At 42.0% G+C, this 23,774-nt stretch overlaps 1 protein-coding gene across 1 annotated transcript in view; it reads left to right on the top strand.

Moving 5' to 3' along the window:
• utrn (utrophin) overlaps window positions 1–23,774 on the top strand; it is a 382,291-nt gene that overhangs the window by 96,829 nt on the left and 261,688 nt on the right. Inside the window, 7 exon segments of the mRNA XM_055639965.1 lie at window positions 1,391–1,510; window positions 4,195–4,296; window positions 6,767–6,874; window positions 12,303–12,473; window positions 18,376–18,506; window positions 22,143–22,266; window positions 23,596–23,683. Of these exon segments, the coding sequence (XP_055495940.1) occupies window positions 1,391–1,510; window positions 4,195–4,296; window positions 6,767–6,874; window positions 12,303–12,473; window positions 18,376–18,506; window positions 22,143–22,266; window positions 23,596–23,683 (844 nt within the window).

The raw sequence follows: 23,774 nt of genomic DNA, 5'->3' as shown, positions 1-23,774 counted from the left end.
GCATTTTGTGTCCATATCTTTTTTACACAGTACTCTGTTCAGTATATATATAGATTGACAAATAAATAGACAAAAAGATTCAAGAGAGTTTATTGTCATGTGTCCCAGATAGGACAATGAAATTCTTGCTTTGCTTCAGCACAACATAACATAGTAGGCATGAATACAGAACAGATCAGTGTGTCCATATACCATTATATAAATATATATACACACATGAATAAATAAAACAGATAAAGTACAAATAAACTGATAGTGGGCTATTAATGTTCAGAGTTTTGTTTGAGTTGAGTTTAATAGCCTGATGGCTGTGGGGAAGTAGCTGTTTCTGAACCTGGTCATTGCAGTCTTCAGGCTCCTGTACCTTCTACCTGAAGGTAGCGGGGAGATGAGTGTGTGGACAGGGTGGTGTGGGTCCTTGATGATGCTGGCTGCCTTTTAGGCAACGACTGTGATAGATCCCCTCGATGGTAGGGAGGTCAGAGCCGATGATGGACTGGGCAGTGTTTACTACTTTTTGTAGTCCATGCTCTCAAGTCTATTTAATTCAGAGCCCTTTTGGTGGTTGTAGTGTTTAATAATTTGATGATTTAAGGGAAGAAGCTGTTCCTGAACCTGGACGTTACAGTTTTCAGGCTCTTGTTCCTTCTTCCCGATGGTAGGAGTGAAATGAGAGTGTAGACAGGGCGGTGTGGTTCTGTAATGATGCTGGCTGCCCTTTAGAGACAGTGACTCTTGTAGATCCCTTCGATGATGGGGAGGTCAGTACCTGTGATAGACTGGGCAGTGTTCACTACTTTTTGTAATTTTCTTAATTGTCATTCTCCCCGTAGTATGGTTCTTCCACTTTGGGATGAAAAGATCCTGCGTTGTCCGAATTACTCTCGGAAACTCCTGCCATTGCTGCCTCATTGTCATTTATGCTCTGGTTCACTTCCAATCAACTTTAGCCGGGTCCTCCCTCATGCCTCTCAGACTGCAGGTTGAAATTAATCGTATTGTTACTGTCCCTTCACCTCATTTGTACGCACCTCGTTGGTGCCTCTCCATGCACCTGCTTTACTACTTAGATGATCCTGGAACCAATTTTGATGTTTTGATCAACCCAGACAGACTGTGAACTTGTGCACGAAGGAACTGCAGATGCTGGTTTAAACCGAAGATAGACACAAAGTGCTGGAGTAACTCTGCGGGACACGCAGCATCTCTGGGGAGAAGGAATAGAAGAAGGGTCTCGACCCGAAACGGCGCCTATTCCAACTCTCCAGAGATACTGCCTGTCACGCTGAGTTACTCGGGCATTTTGTGTCTCAGACTGTGAACTTGTTGGGAATTTAGACCTTTTGTGGCGTGAATTTTGGTAATTTTGTCATGTTACTTTTTTTCTCAGGTATTACAAAGTGACTTGGAGTCTGAGCAGGTGAAGGTGAACTCTCTGACCCACATGGTGGTGGTGGTGGATGAGAACAGTGGTGATGGTGCAACAGCTTTACTGGAAGACAAACTACAGGTATTTGTGTTCGAGAGATGATGCGTTGCTTGGAAGAGGAGATAACATTTTGTTTTGTGCTAAAAATCATAGAAAAATAGATGCATTCGGCCCTTCGAGCCAGCACCGACATTCAATATGATCATGGCTGATCATCTAAAATCAGTACCTCATTCCTGCTTATTCAGCATCATAATCATACTTTATTAGCCAAGTATGCTTTGCAACATACGAGGAAATTTATTTACCAATAAAAAGCAACAGAACACACCAAATACATTTTAACATAAACATCCACCACAGTGACTCCTCCACATTCCTCACTGTGATGGAAGGCGGAAAAAAAGTTCAATCTCTTCCCTTCATTGTTCTCCCACGGGCGGGGGGCCTCCAGCCTTCCGTTGATGGGACGATCTTGATAGCCTGCGGCGTTTGGGTCCTTTCGTTTCGGGGCGATTAAGCTCCTGCATCAGGGAGGAATCTCAGCTCCCCGTGCCGGGCGTTCAGAGCCCAGGTCGGGGCTGGTCGAAACCTTCTGTGTCGTTTGGAGTTTCCCGGGATGGCGGAACTCCCCATATCCCTTGATTCCTTTTGCCCTGAGAGCGAAATCTAACTCTTGAAAACATCCAGAGAATTGACCTCCACTGCCTACTGTGGCACAGAATTCCACAGATTCACAACTCTCTGGGTGAAGAAGTTTTTCCTCAGTCCTAAATGGCCGACCCCTTTTTCTTAAACTGTGACCTCTGGTTCTGGACTTGGGAACATTTTTCCTGCATCTAGCGTGAACCTAAAGAATTGTATGTTTCTATAAGATCACCTCTCATCCTTCTAAATTCCAATGAACATAAGCCCAGTCAACACATTCTTTCATCATATGCCTGTCCTGCCATCCCGGGAATTAACCTGGTGAACCTACGCTGAACTCCCTCAAAGGCAAGAATGTCCTTCCTCAGATTAGGAGACCAAAATTGCACACAATACTCCTGGTGCAGTCTCGCCAGGGCCCTGTACAACTGCAGTTGGACCTCCTTGCTCCTCAACTCAAATCCTCTCGCAATGAAGGCCAAAGTGCCACTGCAATGCCCGCTGTACCTGCATGCTTACTTTCAGTGACTGATTTACAAGCACACCCAGGTCTCATTGCACCTCCCCTTTTCCTAGCCTGACACCATTCAGATAATAATCTGCCTTCCTGTTCTTGCCACCAAAGTGGATAACCTCACATTTATCCACATTATACTGCATCTGCCCACTCACCCAACCTGTCCAAGTCACCCTACAGCCTTATAGCATCCTCATCGCAGCTGCCACCCAGCTTCGTGTCATCCGCACACTTGGAGATGTCACATTTAATTCCCTCGCCTAAATCGTTAATATACTGTATATTGTAAATATCCGGGGTCCCAGCATCGAGCCTTGCGGCACCCCACTTGTCAGTGCCAGCCATTCTGACAAGGACCCGTTAATTCCTACTCTCTGCTTCCTGTCTGCCAACCAGTTCTCTATCCGTGTCAATACCCTACCCCCAATACCATGTGCTCTAATTTTGCACACTAATCTCTTGTGTGGGACATTGTCAAAGGCTTTTTGAAAGTCCAGATACACCACATCCACTGGCTCTCCCTTATCCACTCTACATGTTACATCCTCAAAAAATTTCAAAAGATTAGTCAAGCATGATTTCACCTTCATACTGACTTCATGCTGACTTTGACCGCTGCTGTCCAAATGCGCTTCTATAACAACTTTAACAATCGACTCGAGCATCTTCCCCACTACTGATGTAGTCGTCTATAATTTATATAATTATAAAACTGGTCTATACTTATCCGTTTCCTCTCTCCCTCCTTTCTTAAAAAGTGTGGTTACATTGGCTACCCTCCAGTCCACAGGAACTGATCCAGAGTCTATAGAACATTGGAAAATGATCACCAATGCATCCACAATTTCTTGGGCCACCTCCTTGAGTACTCTGAGATGCAGACCATCAGGCCCTGGGGATTTATCTGCCTTCAGTCACAACAGTTTATCTAACACCATTTCCTGACTAATGTGGATTCCTTTCAGTTCCTCCCTCCCACCAGATCCTCGGTCCCCTAGTATTTCTGGGAAATAGTTTGTGTCTTCCTTAGTGAAGACAGATCCAAAGTACTTATTTAACTGTCCTACCATTTCTTTATTTCCCATTATAAATTCACCTGTTTCTGATTGTAAGGGACCTACATTTGTCTTCACTAATCTTTTCCTTTTTACATATCTAAAGAATCTTTTACTGTTTTATATTTCACCCGCAAGCTTTCTTTCATGCTTTCCCCTCCCCCCCTTCTTAGTTAATCCATTTGTCGTCCTCTGTTGAGTTCTAAATGGGGTGTAGATTGCAACCTTCACGTGTTTCAACGAATGCATTCAACCTGGCGTGCACAATCAAATGCGATCAAATAGAACAAGTCCCGCCTGCCTGCGTTTGACCCATACCCCTCCAAACCTTTCCTATCCGTGTACCTGTTTAAATGTTTCTTAAACATTGGGATAGCCCCTGCCTCAACTGCCGCCTCTGGCAGCTTATTCCATACTTCCACCACACTTTGTGTGAAAAAGATATGCCTCAGATTCCTATTAAATGTTTTCCCCTTGACCATGAACCTATGTCCTCTGGTTAAACCTATGTTAATTTAGTTAATTTTTAATTTTGATGATTACAGTCACTGGGTGTGCGCTGGGCTGCAGTTTGTCGTTGGACTGAAGAGCGATGGCAATTGCTACAGAATCTCTTCACTAGGTGGCAGCAACTGTCGGACGACCAGGTACACAATATATGCATAGTTGTATAATGATTAAAATTTAAAACGCAGATTAGTTTATTGCCATATACACCAGGGCGTAACAAAATTCCTTGTCCGTGCGAAGCTGATAAACAATAATTGGAGTAAGTATGGTTATAAATGCAAAACAGAAAAAAATGTGCAAAGATTGTCGTGCCATCTGAGGCTGGGTAATAAAAAACCTAAAGTACAGTCATGGAATAATGGATTCAGTAGAGTTGATTGTAAGGGGATGCAGCAACACCTCCAGGATGGGGGTGTGCAGAAGGTAATTGTATCGACTGGGCTTGTATTCACTGGAATGTAGAAGGGTGAGAGGGGATCTAAGAGACATGTAAAATTATTAAGGGATTGGACAGGCTAGATGCAGGAGAATGTTTCCGATGTTGGGGGAGTCCAGAGCCAAGGGTTATAGTTTAAGGATAAGGGTTTGGCCATTGAGGACTGAGATGAGGAAAAACGTTTTCACCCAGAAAATTGTGAATCTGGAAATTCTCTGCCTCAGAAGGTAGTGGAGGCCAATTCACTGGATGTATTCAAGAGAGAGTTAGATAGAACTCTTGGGGCTAACGGAATCAAGGGATATGGGGAATAAGCAGGGACGGGGTACTGATTGTGGATGATCTGCTGTGATCGTATTGAATGGCGGTGCTGGCTCGAAGGGGCCGAATGGCCTACTCCTGCACTCATTGTCTATGTTTCTATGTGTCAGGAGTATGATAACCGTGGGGAAATATTTATTTAAAATCTGGCTATCCAGGCTTTGAAGCCCCTGCCTCCCCTTCCAGAAGGTAGAGGAGTAAACATGGGATGCTTAGGTGGCAGTATCTTTGATGACACTACAGGTTGAACACTGATTTTCCGGCAACTGATGGTCCGCCTGCCTCTATAATCTGGAAAATTACCAGAGCTCAGTTGAAATTCCCTGTGCCCTGAGGAGCATCAGTCTTGAGGGTCAGGATGGAGGAAATGATATAGCCACCCGACAGATCAGGAGCCAGTGTGCAGATGGAGGCTGGAAGGGGAAGGAAGGCCCAGAGGTTTTGATAAGAGCGTATTCGGTATAATGGCGTTGAAGGCTGAGTTGTGGACAGTAAATAACATCCTTACATAGGTGTTCTTATAGTCATTTGATTCGGAGCTTGAATGCAATGCCAGGGAGATGCTGCCCTTCAAGACCTGTCTTTCTTCTATGCACATTGCAGAGGTCTAGATTGTCTGGGTGACTGACACAGATGTGGGCCATTATCAATCTTTCTGGTCGATGTTTGAAGCTACTGGGTGATTGTCATTGAGACATTTTGCTTCATGTTTTCTGGGGACTGGAATGATGGCAGTCTCCTTGAAGCAAATGGGGATGGAAAACTATTGAGGTGAAAGGTTGAAGATGCTGCAAAGACAGGATTACTGCAAAGATTACTGCACGACCTCAGAGCCCGTCCAAGGACCCGTCTGGGCTGACTGTTTTCCAATAGTTTGCATTTGTGAAAGCAGATTTAACATCTTGCACCAAGATGGATGGAAGGGGCCCAGCCAGCAAGGGATGAGGAGATGCGCCTTGGTGGAACTTTGTTTTCCTCTTCAACAAGTCTAAAAAGCATTGAGCTCATGCAGTAGAAATTGTGACAGATTTCAGATGGGTAGCCTGCCACAGTCATCTGACTGCTACTTGGTTGAATCCTCTAACTTGCTTTGGGATTTTCTCTTTGCATCCCTAATTGTCTTGCAGAGATCATACTTTACCTACTGTACTATGCGAGGTCTTTGAAGGCCTCAAAGTTGGATTTCAATGGAGAGTGAATCTCCATGTCTATGCAAGGTTTCTAGATATGCACAATGGGCGACAGATAGCACAATGGGCTAAGAGTTCGGCTGGCGACCGGAAGGTAGCCGGTTCAAATCCCGCTTGGAGTGCATACTGTCGTTGTGTCCTTGGGCAAGACACTTCACCCACCTTTGCCTGTAATTGAATGTACGGCGGCAGGCGCGGGCACACCGCGACGCCCTGTGTCTCCCTTTCAAGGGAGATGCTAAAAATGCATTTCGTTGTCTCTGTACTGTACACTGACAATGACAATAATGCATTTCGTTGTCTCTGTACTGTACACTGACAATGACAATAAATTGAATCATTTCATTTTTTTTTTCATGTGATAGACTCTAATTAAGGATAGACTAACTGCCTTGTCAGAACGCAGCCATCATGGCGTTCTTGACAACTGAGGTATATCATTTAGGCTGGGTGAAGTGGTCTTGAACATGATCTAGTCCACCGAGTCAAGGCTGTCTATGAAATAGACTCAATCTCCTCAGATCACTGCGGTATTACACATTTCGTTGCTGGCTTGGTTTACCAGTAACATAAATGTAAGCTTTTTGTGAGTGAATGGAGCATTCGGGGGGGGGAAATGCAAATGTTAATTTATGAAGGTTTTTGTCCATCTTCCGGCAGCTGTGTCTTGAGACTTGGCTCAGTGAGAAGGAAAATACGTTCACTGACCTCCATACCAGAAGTATCAAGGGTTCATGCGAAACTGAAGTAAATATCCAAAGACTAGAAGTAAGTGGGTTTTGACTGAGCCACTTTCAGTGGACTATCTGATTTCAATTCTTCCATGTTGCCGGAGCAGCAGAAATGGTGTAAAATTGCCATTGTGACAATAAAACATAGAAATGTACTTTCAAAACTTGAAGATGGTGGTAGAGCAGTCATCTTGCTGAAAGCAAGAACCAGCTTTAAAAAAACATAAAAAAATGGCGGGAAGAAGTTGAAGAGTTTTTTTTTGTGTTGCTGATTGTGAAGGGAGAACATTAGAGTGATGCAGGCATCCCATTGCCTCAGCTAGAGAGACTGTAGCAAATAAAAAGAAAGCAAGGTCTAACGGGGCGATTGTGCTGAGGGGAAGTGCCATGTTGAGGAAAAGTGCAACATAGAAACATAGGAAATAGGTGCAGGAGTAGGCCATTCAGCCCTTCGAGCCAGCACCGCCATTCAATATGATCATGGCTGATCATCCAACTCCGTATCCTGTACCTGCCTTCTCTCCATACCCCCTGATCCCTTTAGCCACAAGGGCCACATCTAACTCCCTCTTAAATATAGCCAATGAACTGTGGCCTCAACTACCTTCTGTGGCAGAGAATTCCACAGATTCACCACTCTCTGTGTGAAAAATGTTTTTCTCATCTCGGTCCTAAAAGACTTCCCCCTTATCCTTAAACTGTGACCCCTTGTTCTGGACTTCCCCAACATCGGCAACAATCTTCCTGCATCTAGCCTGTCCAACCCCTTAAGAATTTTGTAAGTTTCTATAAGATTCCCCCCTCGATCTTCTAAATTCTAGTGAGCAACGTGAGGCTTTTGGAGAGAAGGGCTGAGGAGAGAGGTGCTGCTCTGCCAAGCTAGGGCATAGCAGCAGCAGCAGCAGCAGCAGGCAGGAAGTGTAAAGGGCCTATCCCACTTTCCCGAGTTACTCACAAATTCTCCAGAGTTTTCCCCTTGATTCAAACTCGGAGAATGTCGGCTCGTTATGCCAGCCATAGGCACTCGGGGCATCAGGTAAGTCGGGACTTTTTTTACAGCATGTCAAAAAGTCCACGAGTAAAAAGATAGTCGGGAGGAGGAGTTCGTAGATCACAAAAATCTTGATTTTTTTTAAAAGGTCTGGTCAACTCGGCAGAGGACTCGGGAAAGTGGAACAGGCCCTTAAAGAGAAGTTGTCAGATACACAAAGGAGGCATGCAGGATTACACAAAGTGCTGCAGGGTGTGGGAGGTGGTGGACGCCTTGGTGGTTCCTGGTAACCACATCTTCCGCAAGTGTTGGCTGATTGAAGAACTCAGACTCAAAGTTAATGACCTGGACTCTGAGCTTCAAATGCTGCGGTACATCAGGGACCGGGAGAATTACCTGGACGCTGTGTTTCCGGAGGCAGTCATACCAGTTCGAGTAACTGCTTCCTCCGTGATCGCTGGGGAATAGAGGTAAAATAGGCTAAAGTCAGGATGGCTTTGTGAAAGGGAGATCTTCCCTGTCGAACCTGTTAGAATTCTTTGACAAAGTCAATGGCAGAATAGACAAAGGAGAGTCGGTGGACGTCGTTTACCTGGGTTTTCAGAAGGCCTTTGATAATGTGCCGCATGTGAGGCTGCTAAAGAAGAACCCAGTGTATCAGAGGGCAGATACTAGCATGGATGACAGTTTGCTGGATGGCAGAAAACAAAGAGTGGCAATAAAGGGGGTTATTCTTGGCTGCTAGCTCCGCAGGAGTCGGTGCTGGGGCCGCTACTCTTCACGTTGTATATCAATGATTTGCGGGAATTGAAGGCTTTGTGGCCAAGTTTGCAGATGATACAAAGATAAGTGGAGGGGCAGGTAATGCACAGAAATCAGGGACTCTGCAGAAGGACTTGGACAGGTTGGGAGAGTGGGCTGAGAAGTGGCGGATGGAATATAGTGTAGCAAAGTGTGGAGTCATGCATTTTGGTAGAAGGAATAAAGGCGTAGACTATTTTCTACATGGGGAGAGAATACAGAAATCGGAGGTGCAAAGGGACTAGGGAGTGCTGGTGCAGGATTCCCAAAAAGTTAATCTGCAAGCCGAATCGGAAGTAAGGAAGGCAAATGCAATGCATTTATTTCAAGAGGACTAGAATGTAAAACCAGGGATGTAATGCTGAGGCTCTAAGGCGCTGGTCAGGCCACATTTGGAGTATTGTGAGCAATTGTGGCCCCATATCTGAGGAAGGATGTACTGGTGTCGGAGAGGGTCCAGCAGAGGTTTACGAGAAAGATTCTAGGAATGAGTGGGTTAACGTATGATGAGCGTTTGATGGCACTGGGCCTGTACTCGCTGGAGTTTAGAAGGGTGATGGGGGACCTCATTGAAACTTACACAAATAGCGAAAGCCCTGGATAGAGTGGATGTGGAGAGGGTGTTTCCACAGGTGGGAGAGTTTAGGACCAGAAACAAAAGGCTCAGAATAAAAGGATGTACCTTTAGAAAGGAGATGAGGAGGAATTTCTTTATTCAATGGGTGATGAATCTGTGGATGTTTGGCGACCAAGTCAATGGGTATTTTTAAGACCGAGATTGATAGATTCTTGATTAGTTCAAGTGTCAGAGGTTATGGGGAGAAGGCAGGAGAATGGGGTTTGGAGGGAGAGATGGATCAGCCATGATTGAATGACGGAGTAGACTTGATGGGCCGAATGGCTTAATTCTGCTCCTATAACTTATGAACACCACGGGTCTGGACCCTACAGCCCACAATGTTTGTGGTGAACATGATACCATGTTTAACTGATCTCATGTTTCTGTATTTGATCCACATCCCTCTATAAAATGAGGCCAGTTCATTGGCTATATTTAAGAGGGAGTTAGATGTGGCCCTTGTGGCTAAGGGGATCAGAGGGTATGGAGAGAAGGCAGGTGCGGGATACTGAGTTGGATGATCAGCCATGATCATATTGAATGGCGGTGTAGGCTCGAAGGGCCGAATGGCCTACTCCTGCACCTAATTTCTATGTTTCTATTCACTACGCTTCCATGTGCCTATCTAAAAGCCTCTTGAATTCTGATATTGCATCTGCCTCCACCCCCATCCTGGCAATGCGTTCCAGGCCCTCACGACTCCCTGTGTTAAAAAAAAAGTTTGCCCTGCACACCTGCATTAAACCTTTCCCCTCTCACCTTATAGATATACCCAAGTGTTGGACATTTCTACCGAGACAGATAAAGGTTCTGACTGTCTACCAAATCTATGCCTCTCATAATGTTCTATCAAGTCTCACATCAACGTCCGATGTTCCAGAGAAAACAATCCGAGTTTAGCTCAATCAAGTTAGTGAGACGGGTCCTGCCATGTACAAATCCCTGCTGGTTATCCCTAATTAGCCCATTCTCTTTCAAATGGGAGTAAATCCTATCTCAAAGATTTCTCTCTGATAATTTCCCTACCACTGGCATAAGGCTCACTAGCGTAAAATTCCCTGTATTCTCTCTACTTCCTTTCTTAAACAAAGGAACAACATTGGCGAGTCCAGAACCAGGGGCCACAGTCTTAGAATAAAGGGCAGGCCATTTAAGACTGAGATGAGAAAAAACTTTTTCACCCAGAGAGTTGTGAATTTGTGGAATTCCCTACCACAGAGGGCAGTGGAGGCCAAATCACTGGATGGATTTAAGAGAGAGTTAGATAGAGCTCGAGGGGCTAGTGGAATCAAGGGATATGGGGAGAAGGCAGGCACAGGTTATTGATTGGGGATGATCAGCCATGATCACAATGAATGGCGGTGCAGGCTCGAAGGGCCGAATGGCCTCCTCCTGCACCTATTTTCTATGTTTCTATTGAGCACTCTCCAGTCCTCCGTGACATCACCTCTGTCTAGAGAAGAAACAAAGATTCCCGTCAATGCTCCCCGCAATCTCTCTTGCCTCCCTCCAGAACCTTGGATAAATGCCATCATGACCTGGTGGTTAATGCCTCAGCACCACTTGTGGGTTTAAACCGGTTTGTATCAGTTTTGCGTTGCTGATTATTGAATCTTTCTGGGGACTTGAATGTGTGAAAACCAAATTAGATTTGGAATCTATTCAGAAAGTCACTTGTTTAGGTCTTACATAAAGAAAGGTTATCTTCTGCAGCATACTGTGAGTGGATAGATTGGAAGAGGCGTCTTCTTCTTCTTGCGTATGGCGTGCACAGCCTAAAGTTGGAGGACAACTTGTTCTATTTCATCTTATTTGATTGTGCATGCCGGGTTGATTGCATTCGTGAAGGTTTCAATCTCCCACCCCGAAGAGGCGGCTAAACTCATTTCAGACAATAACTATGCTAGATATCAAAGATAATGGCATTTCAGTTGCCCAATTCCTGTTGTAAAACGCAGGATCCTCTGGAGTGGTCTCAACATCGTTAATTTTATCGTATTCTTTGTTGTAGAATCTGCCAGGAGTATTTATAGGCTTGCCATCAACATGTCTCCATTCTCTTTTATATTACATGGCAGCAGACAAAGCAGTTTGATGCTCCAAATCTATCTTGCACCTATTAATAAGTACAACAATTGAAACTTTATCCTGGAGACGATGTGACTTATTGCAATGTGTAGCAATGTTACAAAATTTTGAGATTTAAAAAATCAAGTCTGCAATTTATCCCATCAGATAAAGCATAACAATAAGTTTAATTTGACACCAAATTCACTTTCATATCTCAAGTATTAAAAAAGTTATGACCATTTTCATACTCGGAAATTAGCATCTTGTTCCCTATTGATTTTCAATGGACATTACAAAAAAGCTGTGATCTTAGATAGTCAAAAGCACATTTCTTAAGGAAAGATTAACATTTTTAAATAGCCTAAGTGTCCAAAGATTATTCACAAATAATTCACAATATAACATGATTTTTATATCTAATTTACATTAATTTATAGGCCAAATGGAAGGAATTTAGTGTTCAATTGCTGTAAATAAATCGGTTTTCTAGTGGGTTCATGTGGAACGCGCAGGTTTAGAATGTTGACAGCGCGCTGGATTAGTGCCCTCAAATGCCGAGAAAAATACTGGGGGATATAAAAAGCCCAAAATGAGCTACTCGCTATAGAAAATTATAATTATAGGGTTATATACATGCCCCATTTAATGTAAAAATAAGGTACATACCTTTAATTGTTTGCTTTATAAAACCCTGGGGCTGCCAGAGCTTGCGGAATGAACGAGAGCTTTTAAATTTATTATATCTACTCTTCGAGGCCTATAAAACTAATAATAGCTTTTGGGACCGGTTCTTGCAGCGATTCTCCGTTAATGATTTACTAGGCTGAACATCTGCGATTGGAACAGCCTAGTAAAAATCGGGTTTTAAACCCGCCCCCTCCAAACAGCTCCAAAATCACACACAAGGGGAGGGGCAGATGCTCAGCCACGATTCAGGTACGTTTTGTAACATACCTACAATGTGTCTTCTGTTAAATTCTGAAGGAAGATTTGGAAAAGAAGCGTTCAACATTGGACCAGTTGGTTAACGATGGCCAAGATTTAATAGAATTACTCAGTAACAGGAATTCATCAAAGAAAATTGAAGGCAATCTGAAAGAATTAAGACAAAGGTGGGAAAGTTTAGCGCAACAACTACAAGGTTGCTCCAAACAGGTAAGGAATTAAACGTAAGTTGCTCATCAGTTTCATGTGCCAAAAAGCACATGCAAGAAACACAGCAGGGAATTGAGCACTTTCTCTGCACTATTAACTGGAACATTTATTAGATAGACCCAAAATGCTGGAGTAACACAGGCTCTGTCTCAGGAAGGGTCTCGACCCGAAACGTCACCCCGTTCCTTCTCTCCTGTCCCGCTGAGTTACTCCAGCATTTTGCACTTTTTCAGTGTAAACCAGCATCTGCAGTTCCTTCCTACACCTGTAATATGTCTTTATTGGATAGCTTTAACAAGAGTCACCACAGCATTGATCTTGAAAATGAAACAAAATTATTTTCAAACTTTGAATTGTGAATTGAAAGTAAAATGCCATTCTTTCAACTAAAGATTTTCAACAAAATCTTGAACTGTTTGATCTTTGAGCCAGATAAAAGTCTTGTGGCTTACGATGGAATATATCCACTCATTGGTAATTTCTTACATATCACCTAGTTCTTTCACCAAAGGCAAACTGTCCGTCATATGAATGCTCCAATTGAGTGTTCTATTCAGATCGATGTGACATTGCCACATATTCTGGCATTGTTTGGTACATAAGGTTTTTGTCATTTTCCATGTGACTTGATGTTCACCTTAACGGAGCAGCACAAATCGCTAAAAATACTTTGCTCCTTCATTGTCTGTGCTTTGGTTAAACTGTTAATTATAAATTCATAAGTCAAAGGAGCAGAATTAGGACATTCAGCCCATCAAGCCTGCTCCGCCATTCAATCATGACTGATCTATCTTTCCCTCTCAACCCCATTCTCCTGCCTTCTCCCCATAACCCTTGACGCCCTTACTAATCAAGATTTTTTTATCAATCGCCACCTTAAAAATACCCAGACTTGGCCACCACAACCGTCTCTGGCAATGAATTCCACAGATTCACCACACTCTGACTAAAGCAATTGTAATTGAAATTGCTTTCTGGTTGGGGTCAATAGTTTACATTTAATAGTGCATAGAATTATGTATTGTTAATCTTTCTTTTCTTTTAAAATCTTTTTATTAGCTTTTTTCCCCAAAAACAAAAACAAAATAACAAAAAAAAGAATAATGATAAATATAACAATTATATTGATACATAAGGATCAGGGTTACATTAATAACAGGTATAACCTAAATATGAGTCCGGTGTCAAAATACACATTGAATATAGACCACATGTAAATATAGTTAGGTACACAAAAACGCTGGAGAAACTCAGCGGGTGCAGCAGCATCTATGGAGTGAAGGAAATTGGCAACGTTTCGGGCCGAAACCCTTCTTCAGAAGTTTTGGCCCAAAACCTTCGCTCCATAGATGCTGCTGCACCCGCTGAGTTTCTCCAGCATTTTTGTCCACCTTCGATTTTCCAGCATCTGCAGTTTCTTCTTAAACACATGTAAATATAGTTAAATGTTTAAAAGAAAAGTTGTATATAAAAAAAAAAAGAGAAAAAGGAAAAAACAAAACCCCCTAAACTAGAGAAGAAAAAAAGCAAAACAGAATCTGGGTTGCAAAGAATTTCACAGTTTAAGTCCCTGTTTGTCATAAAATCCATTCCACCGTATAAAGGTAAAATAATTTTTATAACGTTTGGAGAGGCGACAATTAATGTCGTGTGAAAATGTTGAATAACTCTTCCCCAAGTCCTATCAAATTTAACCAAGGGTTCAACAATGTCACTCCTGATTTTTTTTCTTTCTAAATTTAAACATGATATCGTTTTAGAGTACCAATGGAGTGTTAGAGTCTTTCCATTTAAATGAAATAGATCTTCTGGCAATTAATGAGGTAAAGCAATCAGCCGATGGGCGGAACAGGACAAATGAGTAGAATCTAACATTGGGAGCCCAAAAATTGCAGTAATAGGATGAGGTTGTAAATCAGTACATAAAACTACAGAAATAGTATCAAAGACTTCTTTCCAATATTTTTCCAAAAGTGGGCAGGACCAAAACATATGGGTCCGTGAGGCCACTTCAGACTTACATCTGTCACAGGTAGGATTTATATGACCATAAAAACGAGCTAACATCTTTTGACACATGAGCTCTGTGAACCACCTTGAATTGTATCAAAGTGTGTCTTGCACACATTGAGGAAGTATTAACTAATTGAAGAATCCTCTCCCATTTCTCTATAGATAGAGACATTTGGAGTTCTCTTTCCCAGTCATTCTTAATTTTATCAAATGTATCTATTTGTAATTTCAAAATCAACTCATAAATAGTTGTTATTAAGCCTTTCTGCTAAGGATTCAAATGTAAATTTTGGTTAGATGTGGTAACGGAAAAAAGGGCAAAGTAGCCTTCAATAAATGTCTAATTTTGTAAATATCTAAAAAAATGTGAGTTAGGTAAATTATATTTATTGGAGACTTGTTCAAAAGATATAAAACAACCATCCAAAAACAAATCACGAAAAGCTGCTAATCCCTTCCTCTTCCATAACAAAAAGGCTTGATCAGTACTAGAAGGTTGGAAGAAAAAATTTGATATGATAGGACTCGATAAGATCATTCAATCCAAAAAAAATTACGAAATTGAAACCTTATTCAGAACGTATGTCTTATTATTGGGTTAGTCGTATATTTATTCAATCTCGTAATTGTAAAAGGTAACGAGGCCACTAGAATAGAAGCCAATGATATCCCTTGCATAGAATCACGTTCAAGATTTATCCATCCTGGGCATTGGGTAGCTTCTAAATCTTTTGTCCAAAACGTTAAATAACGAACATTAACTGCGCAATAGTAGAATCTAAAGTTCGGCAGTGCTAAACCACCGTCTTTTTTTGATTCCTGAAAGTATTTTTTACTTAGTCTGGAATTTTTATTCTGCCATATATATGAAGACATTTTGGAATCAATAAATTTAAAGAAAGATTTAGCAATAAAAATTGGTATCGTCTGAAATAAATACAAACATTTAAGTAAGATAAACATTTTAATAGCATTGATTCAGCCGATTAAAGATAAGGACATTGGTGACCATTTAGTAAACTGTTGTTTGATCTGGTCAATTAAAGGCGTAAAATTAGCTTTAAATAAATTTTTGTGTTTCTTGGTAATCTTAATACCTAAATAAGTAAAGCATTCGGTAGTCAATCTAAATGGTAACTGTCCATAATTCGAAACTAGGTTGTTTAATGGAAAAAGCTCACTCTTACTAAGATTTAGTTTATAACCAGAAAAACTATTAAATTGATTAAGTAGTGCTACTATTGCTGGAATAGATTTATCAGGATTAGAAATGAATAATAACAGATCATCTGCATAAAGGGATAGCTTATGTGTCTTATTCTCGCGGACAATACCAAAAATATTAGGGGATTCCCTAATAGCAGTGGCCAAAGGTTCCAAAGCAATATCAAATAGTAAAGGACAGCCCTGTCTAGTACCTCGAAAGAGCCTGAAAAAAGGATCTCTGATTATTGGTAAGTACAGAAGCCCGAGGTATATGATATATCAGCTTGATCCAAGAAATACATTTTGGACCAATCTTAATTTTTTCAAGTGTATTGAATAAGTATTCCCCAGCTACTCTATCAAACACCTTCTCGGCATCAAGTGAAATGACACATTCTGGAGATTTATTTGATATACGATATTCATTAATCTCCTAACGTTAAAGTATGAGTAACGATTTTCAATAAACATAGAAACATAGAAAATAGGTGCAGGAGTAGGCCATTCGGCCCTTGGAGCCTGCACTGCCATTCAATATGATCATGGCTGATCATCCAACTCTGTATCCCGTACCTGCCTTCTCTCCATACCCCCTGATCCCCTTAGCCACAAGGGCCACATCTAACTCCCTCTTAAATATAGCCAATGAACTGGCCTTAACTACCTTCTGTGGCAGAGAGTTCCACAGATTCACCACTCTCTGTGTGAAAAATGTTTTTCTCATCTCGGCCCTAAAAGACTTCCCCCTTATCCTTAAACTGTTACCCCTTATTCTGGACTTAACCAACATCGGGAACAATCTTCCTGAATCTAGCCTGTCCAACCCCTTAAGAATTTTGTAAGTTTCTATAAGATCCCCCCTCAATCTTCTAAATTCTAGCGAGTACAAGCCGAGTCTATCCAGTCTTTCTTCATATGAAAGTCCTGACATCCCAGGAATCAATCTGGTGAACCTTCTCTGTACTCCCTCTATGGCAAGAATGTCTTTCCTCAGATTAGGAGATCAAAACTGTACACAATACTCCTGGTGTGGTCTCACCAAGAACCTGTACAACTGCAGTAGAACCTCCCTGTTCCTATACTTTTCCCTGCTCAAATCCTTTTGCTATGAATGCTAACATACCATTTGTTTTCTTCACTGCCTGCTGCACCTGCATGCCTGCTTTCAATGACTGGTGTACCATGACACCCAGGTCTCGTTGCATCTCCCCTTTTCCTAATTGGCCACCATTCAGATAATAGTCTACTTTCCTGTTTTTGCCACCAAAGTGAATAACCTCACATTTATCCACATTATACTGCATCTGCCATGTATTTGCCCACTCACCCAGCCTTTCCAAGTCACCTTGCGGTCTCCTAGCATCCTTCTCACAGCTAACACAGCCCCCCAGCTTCGTGTCACCCGCAAACTTGGAGATTTTGCATTCAATTCCCTCGTCCAAATCATTAATATATATTGTAAATAGCTGGGATCCCAGCACCGAGCCTTGTGGTACCCCACTAGTCACTGCCTGCCATTCTGAAAAGGACCCGTTTACTCCTACTCTTTGCTTCCTGTCTGCCTGCCAGTTCTCTATCCACATCAATACTGAACCCCCAGTGTGCTTTAAGTTTGAAGATCAGACATAAAACCTGTCTGATCTTCAGAAATAATTTGCGGTAAAATATTTTCCAATCTCATAGCAAATATTTTGGAATCTACATTTAACATTGTATAGGTCTCTATGATGTCACTTCAGTAGGGTCTTTATCTTTTTTAAGAATTAAAGAAATAGATGCTTCATAAAAGGATTGTGGTAATCTATTCATTAAAAAGGCTTCTTTAAAAACCTGGCATAGCCAGGTTTTTTATTTATTTTATTTTTATTTTTATTTTATTATTATTAAAAAAAAAAAAAAATCCTTTAGTTTATGGGGGTTTTGTTTTTTGCTTTTTTCTTTTTCTTTTTTTCTTTTTATCTTAGTTTTTTTTAAAGATTTAACTATATTTACATAGAAACTGGGAGGTCTATATTCATTATGTATTTTGACACTTGTCTCATATTAGGTTATACCTGTTATTAATGTAATCCTGATCCCTATGTATCAATATCATTGTTATGTTTATCATTATTCTTTTTGCTCTTTTTTCTGTTCTATTTTTGTTTTGTTTTTTGGAAAAAAAATATAAATATTTTTTTTTAAAAGAAAGCCAGGGAGACAGTAAACTTGAAAACAACTTTAAAACTTTTTCTGTAAACCCATCTAAACCAGGAGCTTTACCCAGAATTCATTGAGAGGATTGCTTTCTGTATTTCTTCCTTCGCGATGAGTTTAACAACAGAGACTCATTTTGTAATAAATTTGGCAAGTTCAGTTTCTTTTAAAAATCATGCATTATATTGGAATCCGTAAGAAATTCTGATTGGTATAGGGAGGTATAACATTCCTGAAAGGATTTACTTAGGAATTTGGGGTTAGATAGGTAAATGAGGGAAGTCGTTCCTATTGTCAGATACTTCAAGAACCACAAGATAGGGCTTAAAGTACGGGGAGCAAATACGAGTGGGAAGCAAGAAAGAAATGTATTTACTCATTCGTTCCAATCTGAAAATCTTAAATGGGTGCGAACATTGGCTCAGAAAATATTCCATGCTAAATATCCATTGTTTTATTTCCAACCTCATGTGCTGATCGGACATAGTTGTCAGAGTCTGGAACAACCCAGGCCTTGGGAATGATCGTCACAGAGCGCACAGTTGAGAAGAAGCGTTCAGCTCCTCCGCCTCCGTCCAGGAAAAGACATCTGCGAGTGGATGTGGAATCCAGAAATAAGTAAGGACCGCTTTCTTATTTTACATTGGCTTCTCTGCATGATTCTGAGAGAGATGACTGGTGGAAATTGGTTACTTCAAAGGACGATGTTCTTTAAGGCTCTAATTAGCAGAGTAAATAATGAGTAGAATAAGTTCCACATCTTAAATTTTTTGCCTGGACTAGAGTGCATCATCAAAGTAAGCAGTTGTCCATTCATTATACAGATGAGAAGAAAAACTCTGGGTTTTCTCCGAGTGTTTCCCGTTGTGCACTGTGTGCCTTCAATAAACCCAATTGTTCGATAGACTCGCCACTGATCTAAGAGCTGTTTTATAACTGTGTCTATCTGAGTAAATGTGTAAAAGAGCTGCAGATGCTGGTAAAATCAAAGGTAGACACAAAATGCTGGAGTAACTCAGCGGGTGGCAGCATCTCTCGAGATCCCCGACAGGGATGGGTCTCGACCCGAAACGTCGCCAATTCCTTCTCACTAGAGATGCTGCCTCACCCGCTGAGTTACTCCAGCATTTTGTGTCTACCTTCTATCTGAGTAAAGCCAGATATAGGGCACGGGTATAACACAAAATAGCACAACATTCCCTCCCTCAGCTGCTACAGTGGGAAAATCCATCACATGGTTCCAGTATTCTGGGTTTCATTATGACGACCAATGTTGTCAGTTCTCCTGTGACTTTGTCTCGATCTCCTGCTTTGCCCCTACACCCCTAAAGATGCGTTGAGATCCAGAATAGTCACTGTGTCTCGTGACAAGATGAAGTATGAGTATTGCAGGACCCCTAGCTGAGATACGAATCATCATTGGAAGCGGTTGAGGTACCGGATGACTGGAGGGTAGGTACGGTTATGTAAGAAGGGCTGCAAGGAAATGCCTGGGAACTATAGGTCTCTGAGGCTAATATCTATGGTGGGTAAGTTACTGGAGAGGATAAGATATTCCTGCATTTGGATAGATAGGGCCTGATTGGGGATAGTCAGCATGGTTTTCAAAGCGGGAGATGATGTCTCATAATTTTAATTGAGTTTTTTGAGGGTGTGAGGACATTGTCTATATGGACCTCAGCAAGGCCTTTGACAGGTTGGCTACTCTGGAAGGTTAGATCGCATGGGATCTACTGAGAGCCAGCTAACTTGATTCAAAATTGGCTTCATGGAAGGAAGCAGTGTGTGGTGGTGGAAGTCTTGGGAATGATCGCTGCAGAGATCATTATTGACTGGATGCCTGTGACTAATGGGATCTTAGGAATTGGTGCTGAGCCCACTGGTCTCATCTATATCAACAATTTGGGTGATAAGTAAGTTTGTGGATGACTAAAGTAGTAGCATCATAGACAATGAAGGTGGTTATCAAAATCTACAGCAGGATCATGATCAGTTTGGCAAGTGGGCCAAGGAATGGCTAAGGGAGTTTAATGCAGATAAGTTCAAGGTGCAAGGCAGGGTCCTGTCGAATGTTGTAGAGCGGAGGGATCTAGGAGTAGAGATACATAATTTCCTGAAGGTGGCACATGGACAGATAGGGTAGCAAAGAAGGCTTTAGATACAGTGGCCTTCATAAGTTGCGGGTATTAAATATAGATGTTAGGACGTAATGTTACAGTTTTGCAGGACATTGTGTGAGGTTGCATTTGGAGTATTGTACTCGGTTTTGGTCGCCTTGCTAAAGGAAGGATGCTATTATACTGGAAAGAGTACAGAGAACATTTACAAGGATGTTACTAGGACTCGAGGGCCTGACCTATAGAAAAAGGTTGGGCAAGGAATTTATTCCTTGGAACACAGGAGGCTGAGGTGTGATCTTAGAAATGTGTATAAAATCATGAGGGGGGGGGAGATAGAGTGAATGCCAAGAGTCAACAATTGATGATATGTGTTTTGTGTCAGGATACATCTTCATTCTAATTTGCATCCCCTTTTCCTGCTACCTGGAAGATGGATTTCCAATCTCATCTGCAAGGCCTTTTACAAATATTACAGAACAAAGGTAGATTCACAACTTCAGACCATTACATCAGAATTACATCTGCTTCGTCGACTTTCTATAAACAGAAGGAAGGTCACATATCAATCAATCTGATTATTTTCCTCTCCGAGCAACTACTCCCCTTCACACACATCATATCCCTTATCTCAATCTTACTATAATTTTACATAGCCAAAGCTAACTACAGAGTCTATTATCTCTCAGCCTTGAATTCTGTCTCGAACGCAGCACAACCGGCCATAACTCTTCATCTTTATGTCACATCAGAGCTGAAAAATGTGCCATAGAAAAAGAGCAGATGACCTCTGGCCTAAGAAGAGGCCCTATTCGGTATTCCATTCTTTAACCCTCTGTGTGGAAAACTAGCCCCAAAGGTTCCTATTAATTTAGTTTACTTTCGAGATACAACATGGAAACAGGCCCTTCAGCCCACCGCATTACTGAGATCACAGGAAGAGCAGTCAATGACTGAGTCTTTTCAACCACTCACGAGTGATCTATTCCTCATTCATCAACCTGGCTCAATTCTGTTGCCCCTCACAGCCATCAAAATCCAAATCACCCCATTACAGAAAGGTTGTGGAGGCTGTCGGGGGGGGTGCAGAAGAGGTTTCCATAATGCTGCTTTGATTAGAAGGATTATTAACTATGAGGAGAGAGGACAAAGTTGGATGGTATTCTCCGGAGTGTGGATGCTGAGGGGCGATGTGATAGAAGTAGAGAAAGTTGTGAGAGGCATAGATAGGATAGACGGAACATTTTCCAGGGTTGAAATGTTAAAGACTAGATGGCAAAGAGGGTGAGAGAGGCAACTGGGACAAATTTTTGGTAGTGTGTGGTGGGTGCCCGGGACAGTTAGCCAGGGGTGGTGGTAGAGATAGTTACGGTTGTAGTCTTAAAGATGATTTTAGCTGGACATATGGAATGGAGGGATATGAATGACATGCAGGCAGAGGAGCTTAGATTAAGTAAATCGTGTTTAGAATGGACACTGGGCTGTTTGGCCAGTTCCTGTGTTATACTTGGGGTTGCCAACTTTCTCACTCCCAAATAAGGGACAAACGATCAAAATAAGGGACAAATACCCAACGGCAATTCGTTGACCAACTCGGCCGTGGCTGGGTGAATGATGAGTTGGCCCGGGTGCTGGACTGCACACAAAGCCCAGCCGGCGGGGAGTTTCGGCCCGGGCCGCGCGGTGTCACACACAACGTTCAGCACCCCATCCAACTCATGAACCGATGATCGGCCATGAGAAGGAGGGGTGGTGGTGTCGGTAAGCGAAGGTCCAAAGGACGGACAGCAGGCTGGGCTGCCGACCGCGGGGCCAAGGGCGAGGCGCTGCTGCTGCACTCCATGGGCTGCACTACGTCTGGATTGGTGTGGCGGGGCCGGAGGTGGTGCTCCAAACCTGACAGTCCCCTCGACCCGAGTAGTAGCAGTCAAATACGGGACAAGAGCGGTCCCAATTTAGCCCAAAATACGGGATGTCCCGGCTAACACGGGACAGTTGGCAACCCTAGTTATATTGTTCTGTATTCTATGTTCTATAATTTAATATGGCTAAAACCATTGTTTGGTTTCAATGGTTTCTTCTGTCTCGCGTCTTGTTGCAATGTCGCCACTAATGCATTACTTCATCACATCATCAGGTTCATTGCAGATGCCAGTGAGCTTCTGAGCTGTATCAGCAAATCCAAGTATGAGATTCAAGCCATGATGTTCAATCATTTCACCAGGACGAAGGATATTTCTGACATGAAGGACAGAACAAAGGTGAGGTTGCAACAATAGAAATGGATTCTTCTGCAAAAGAAAATAGGGGAATCATCAGGATTATAAAAAAATGTGGAATTTATACCCTAAATTTCCGGTGGAGTTGATGATCAAAAAATGTTTGTGAGAAGCAGCAATGTTAGAAGCAGCACTCATTTTCCGGTTTTGTTTAAATACCAATGAACACAAGAAAAATTGCAGTGGAAGGCCACATGGCTCCTCAAATATCTGCCTTATCGTATTGTTTTGCAGATCATGGCTGATCCTTCTTGAATATCTGGGAAGGGTAGAGGGTAGATTTACGTGTATGTTGCCAGGACTGGAGAGTGTGAGCTACAAGGAGAGGTTGCGTAGGCAGATACTCTATTCCTTGGAGCGTGGGAGGATAAGTGGTGATCTTATAAAGGTGTATAAAATCATGAGAGGAATAGATCGGGTAGACGCACAGAGCCTCTTGCCCAGAGTAGGTAAATCAAGGACCAGAGGGCATAGGTTTAAAGTGAAGGCGAGACGATTTAATAGGAATCTGAGGGTTAACCTTTTCACACAGAGGGTGCTGCCAGAGGAGGTGGTTGATGCAGGGACTATCCCAACATTTAAGAAACAGTTAGAGAGGTACATGGATAGGACAGGTTTGGAGGGATATGGACCAAATACAGGCAAGCGGGACTAGTGTAGCTGGCAAAATGAGTACGAAGGAACAGTGGATGCTGGTTTAAACCAAAGATATTCCCAGAAAGCTGGAATAACACAGCGGGCCTGGCAGCATCTGAAGAAGGGTCTTGAACCAAAACGTCACCCATTCCTTCCTTCCAGAGATGCTGCCTGTTCCACTGAGTTACTCCAGCTTCTTGTGTCTTATCTCCAGTGGAACTGGGACATGTTGGCAGGTGTGGTCAAGTTAGGCCGAATGGCCTGTTTCCACACTGTCACTCTATGATTGACGAGCTTTCTGCCATCTAACTATTATATTGATAGTATAAATGTTTTCTCCTTGACAATCACACTTCAGCGAGCATCCTTGTTATGGATTTCTGAGAGTTGAACTGATTGCTAAACTTGAGAAACCAGCAGTGGTAGAATGAACAAGTGACCACTTATGCATTAAATATTTTTCACAATTCTTAATTATTTTTTTAAGATCACTGCCCACTGTTAAATATTTAATGTAGACAAGGTTACAGTATTAATTGTGCATTGTAAGTTTGTAGTAATTAAAATGATTTGAATATTATGCATAAGCAACACTTGCTATATTGCTGAGGTAAATCATTGGCATCGAGCAAAAGGAGGGAGATTTCTTGTTGAAGACATTTTCTTTATTTATAGACATTGGAAAAAGAAAAGGCTGTAAACGAGAGGCAATTGAAGGAAATAAGACAAAAAGGACAGGCCTTGCTTGACGCAATGGAGAAAGGTAAAACCAATTTGAATTGTCATTAACTTGTTGCCGGGTTACGTGAACTTTTTTTTTGCCTTCCATCCATCACAGTGAGGAATGTGGAGGA

Source organism: Leucoraja erinacea, chromosome 8 (genome assembly GCF_028641065.1).
Source record: "Leucoraja erinacea ecotype New England chromosome 8, Leri_hhj_1, whole genome shotgun sequence".
Lineage (NCBI taxonomy): Eukaryota > Metazoa > Chordata > Chondrichthyes > Rajiformes > Rajidae > Leucoraja > Leucoraja erinaceus.
This window is presented reverse-complemented; position numbering and strand designations above follow the sequence as displayed.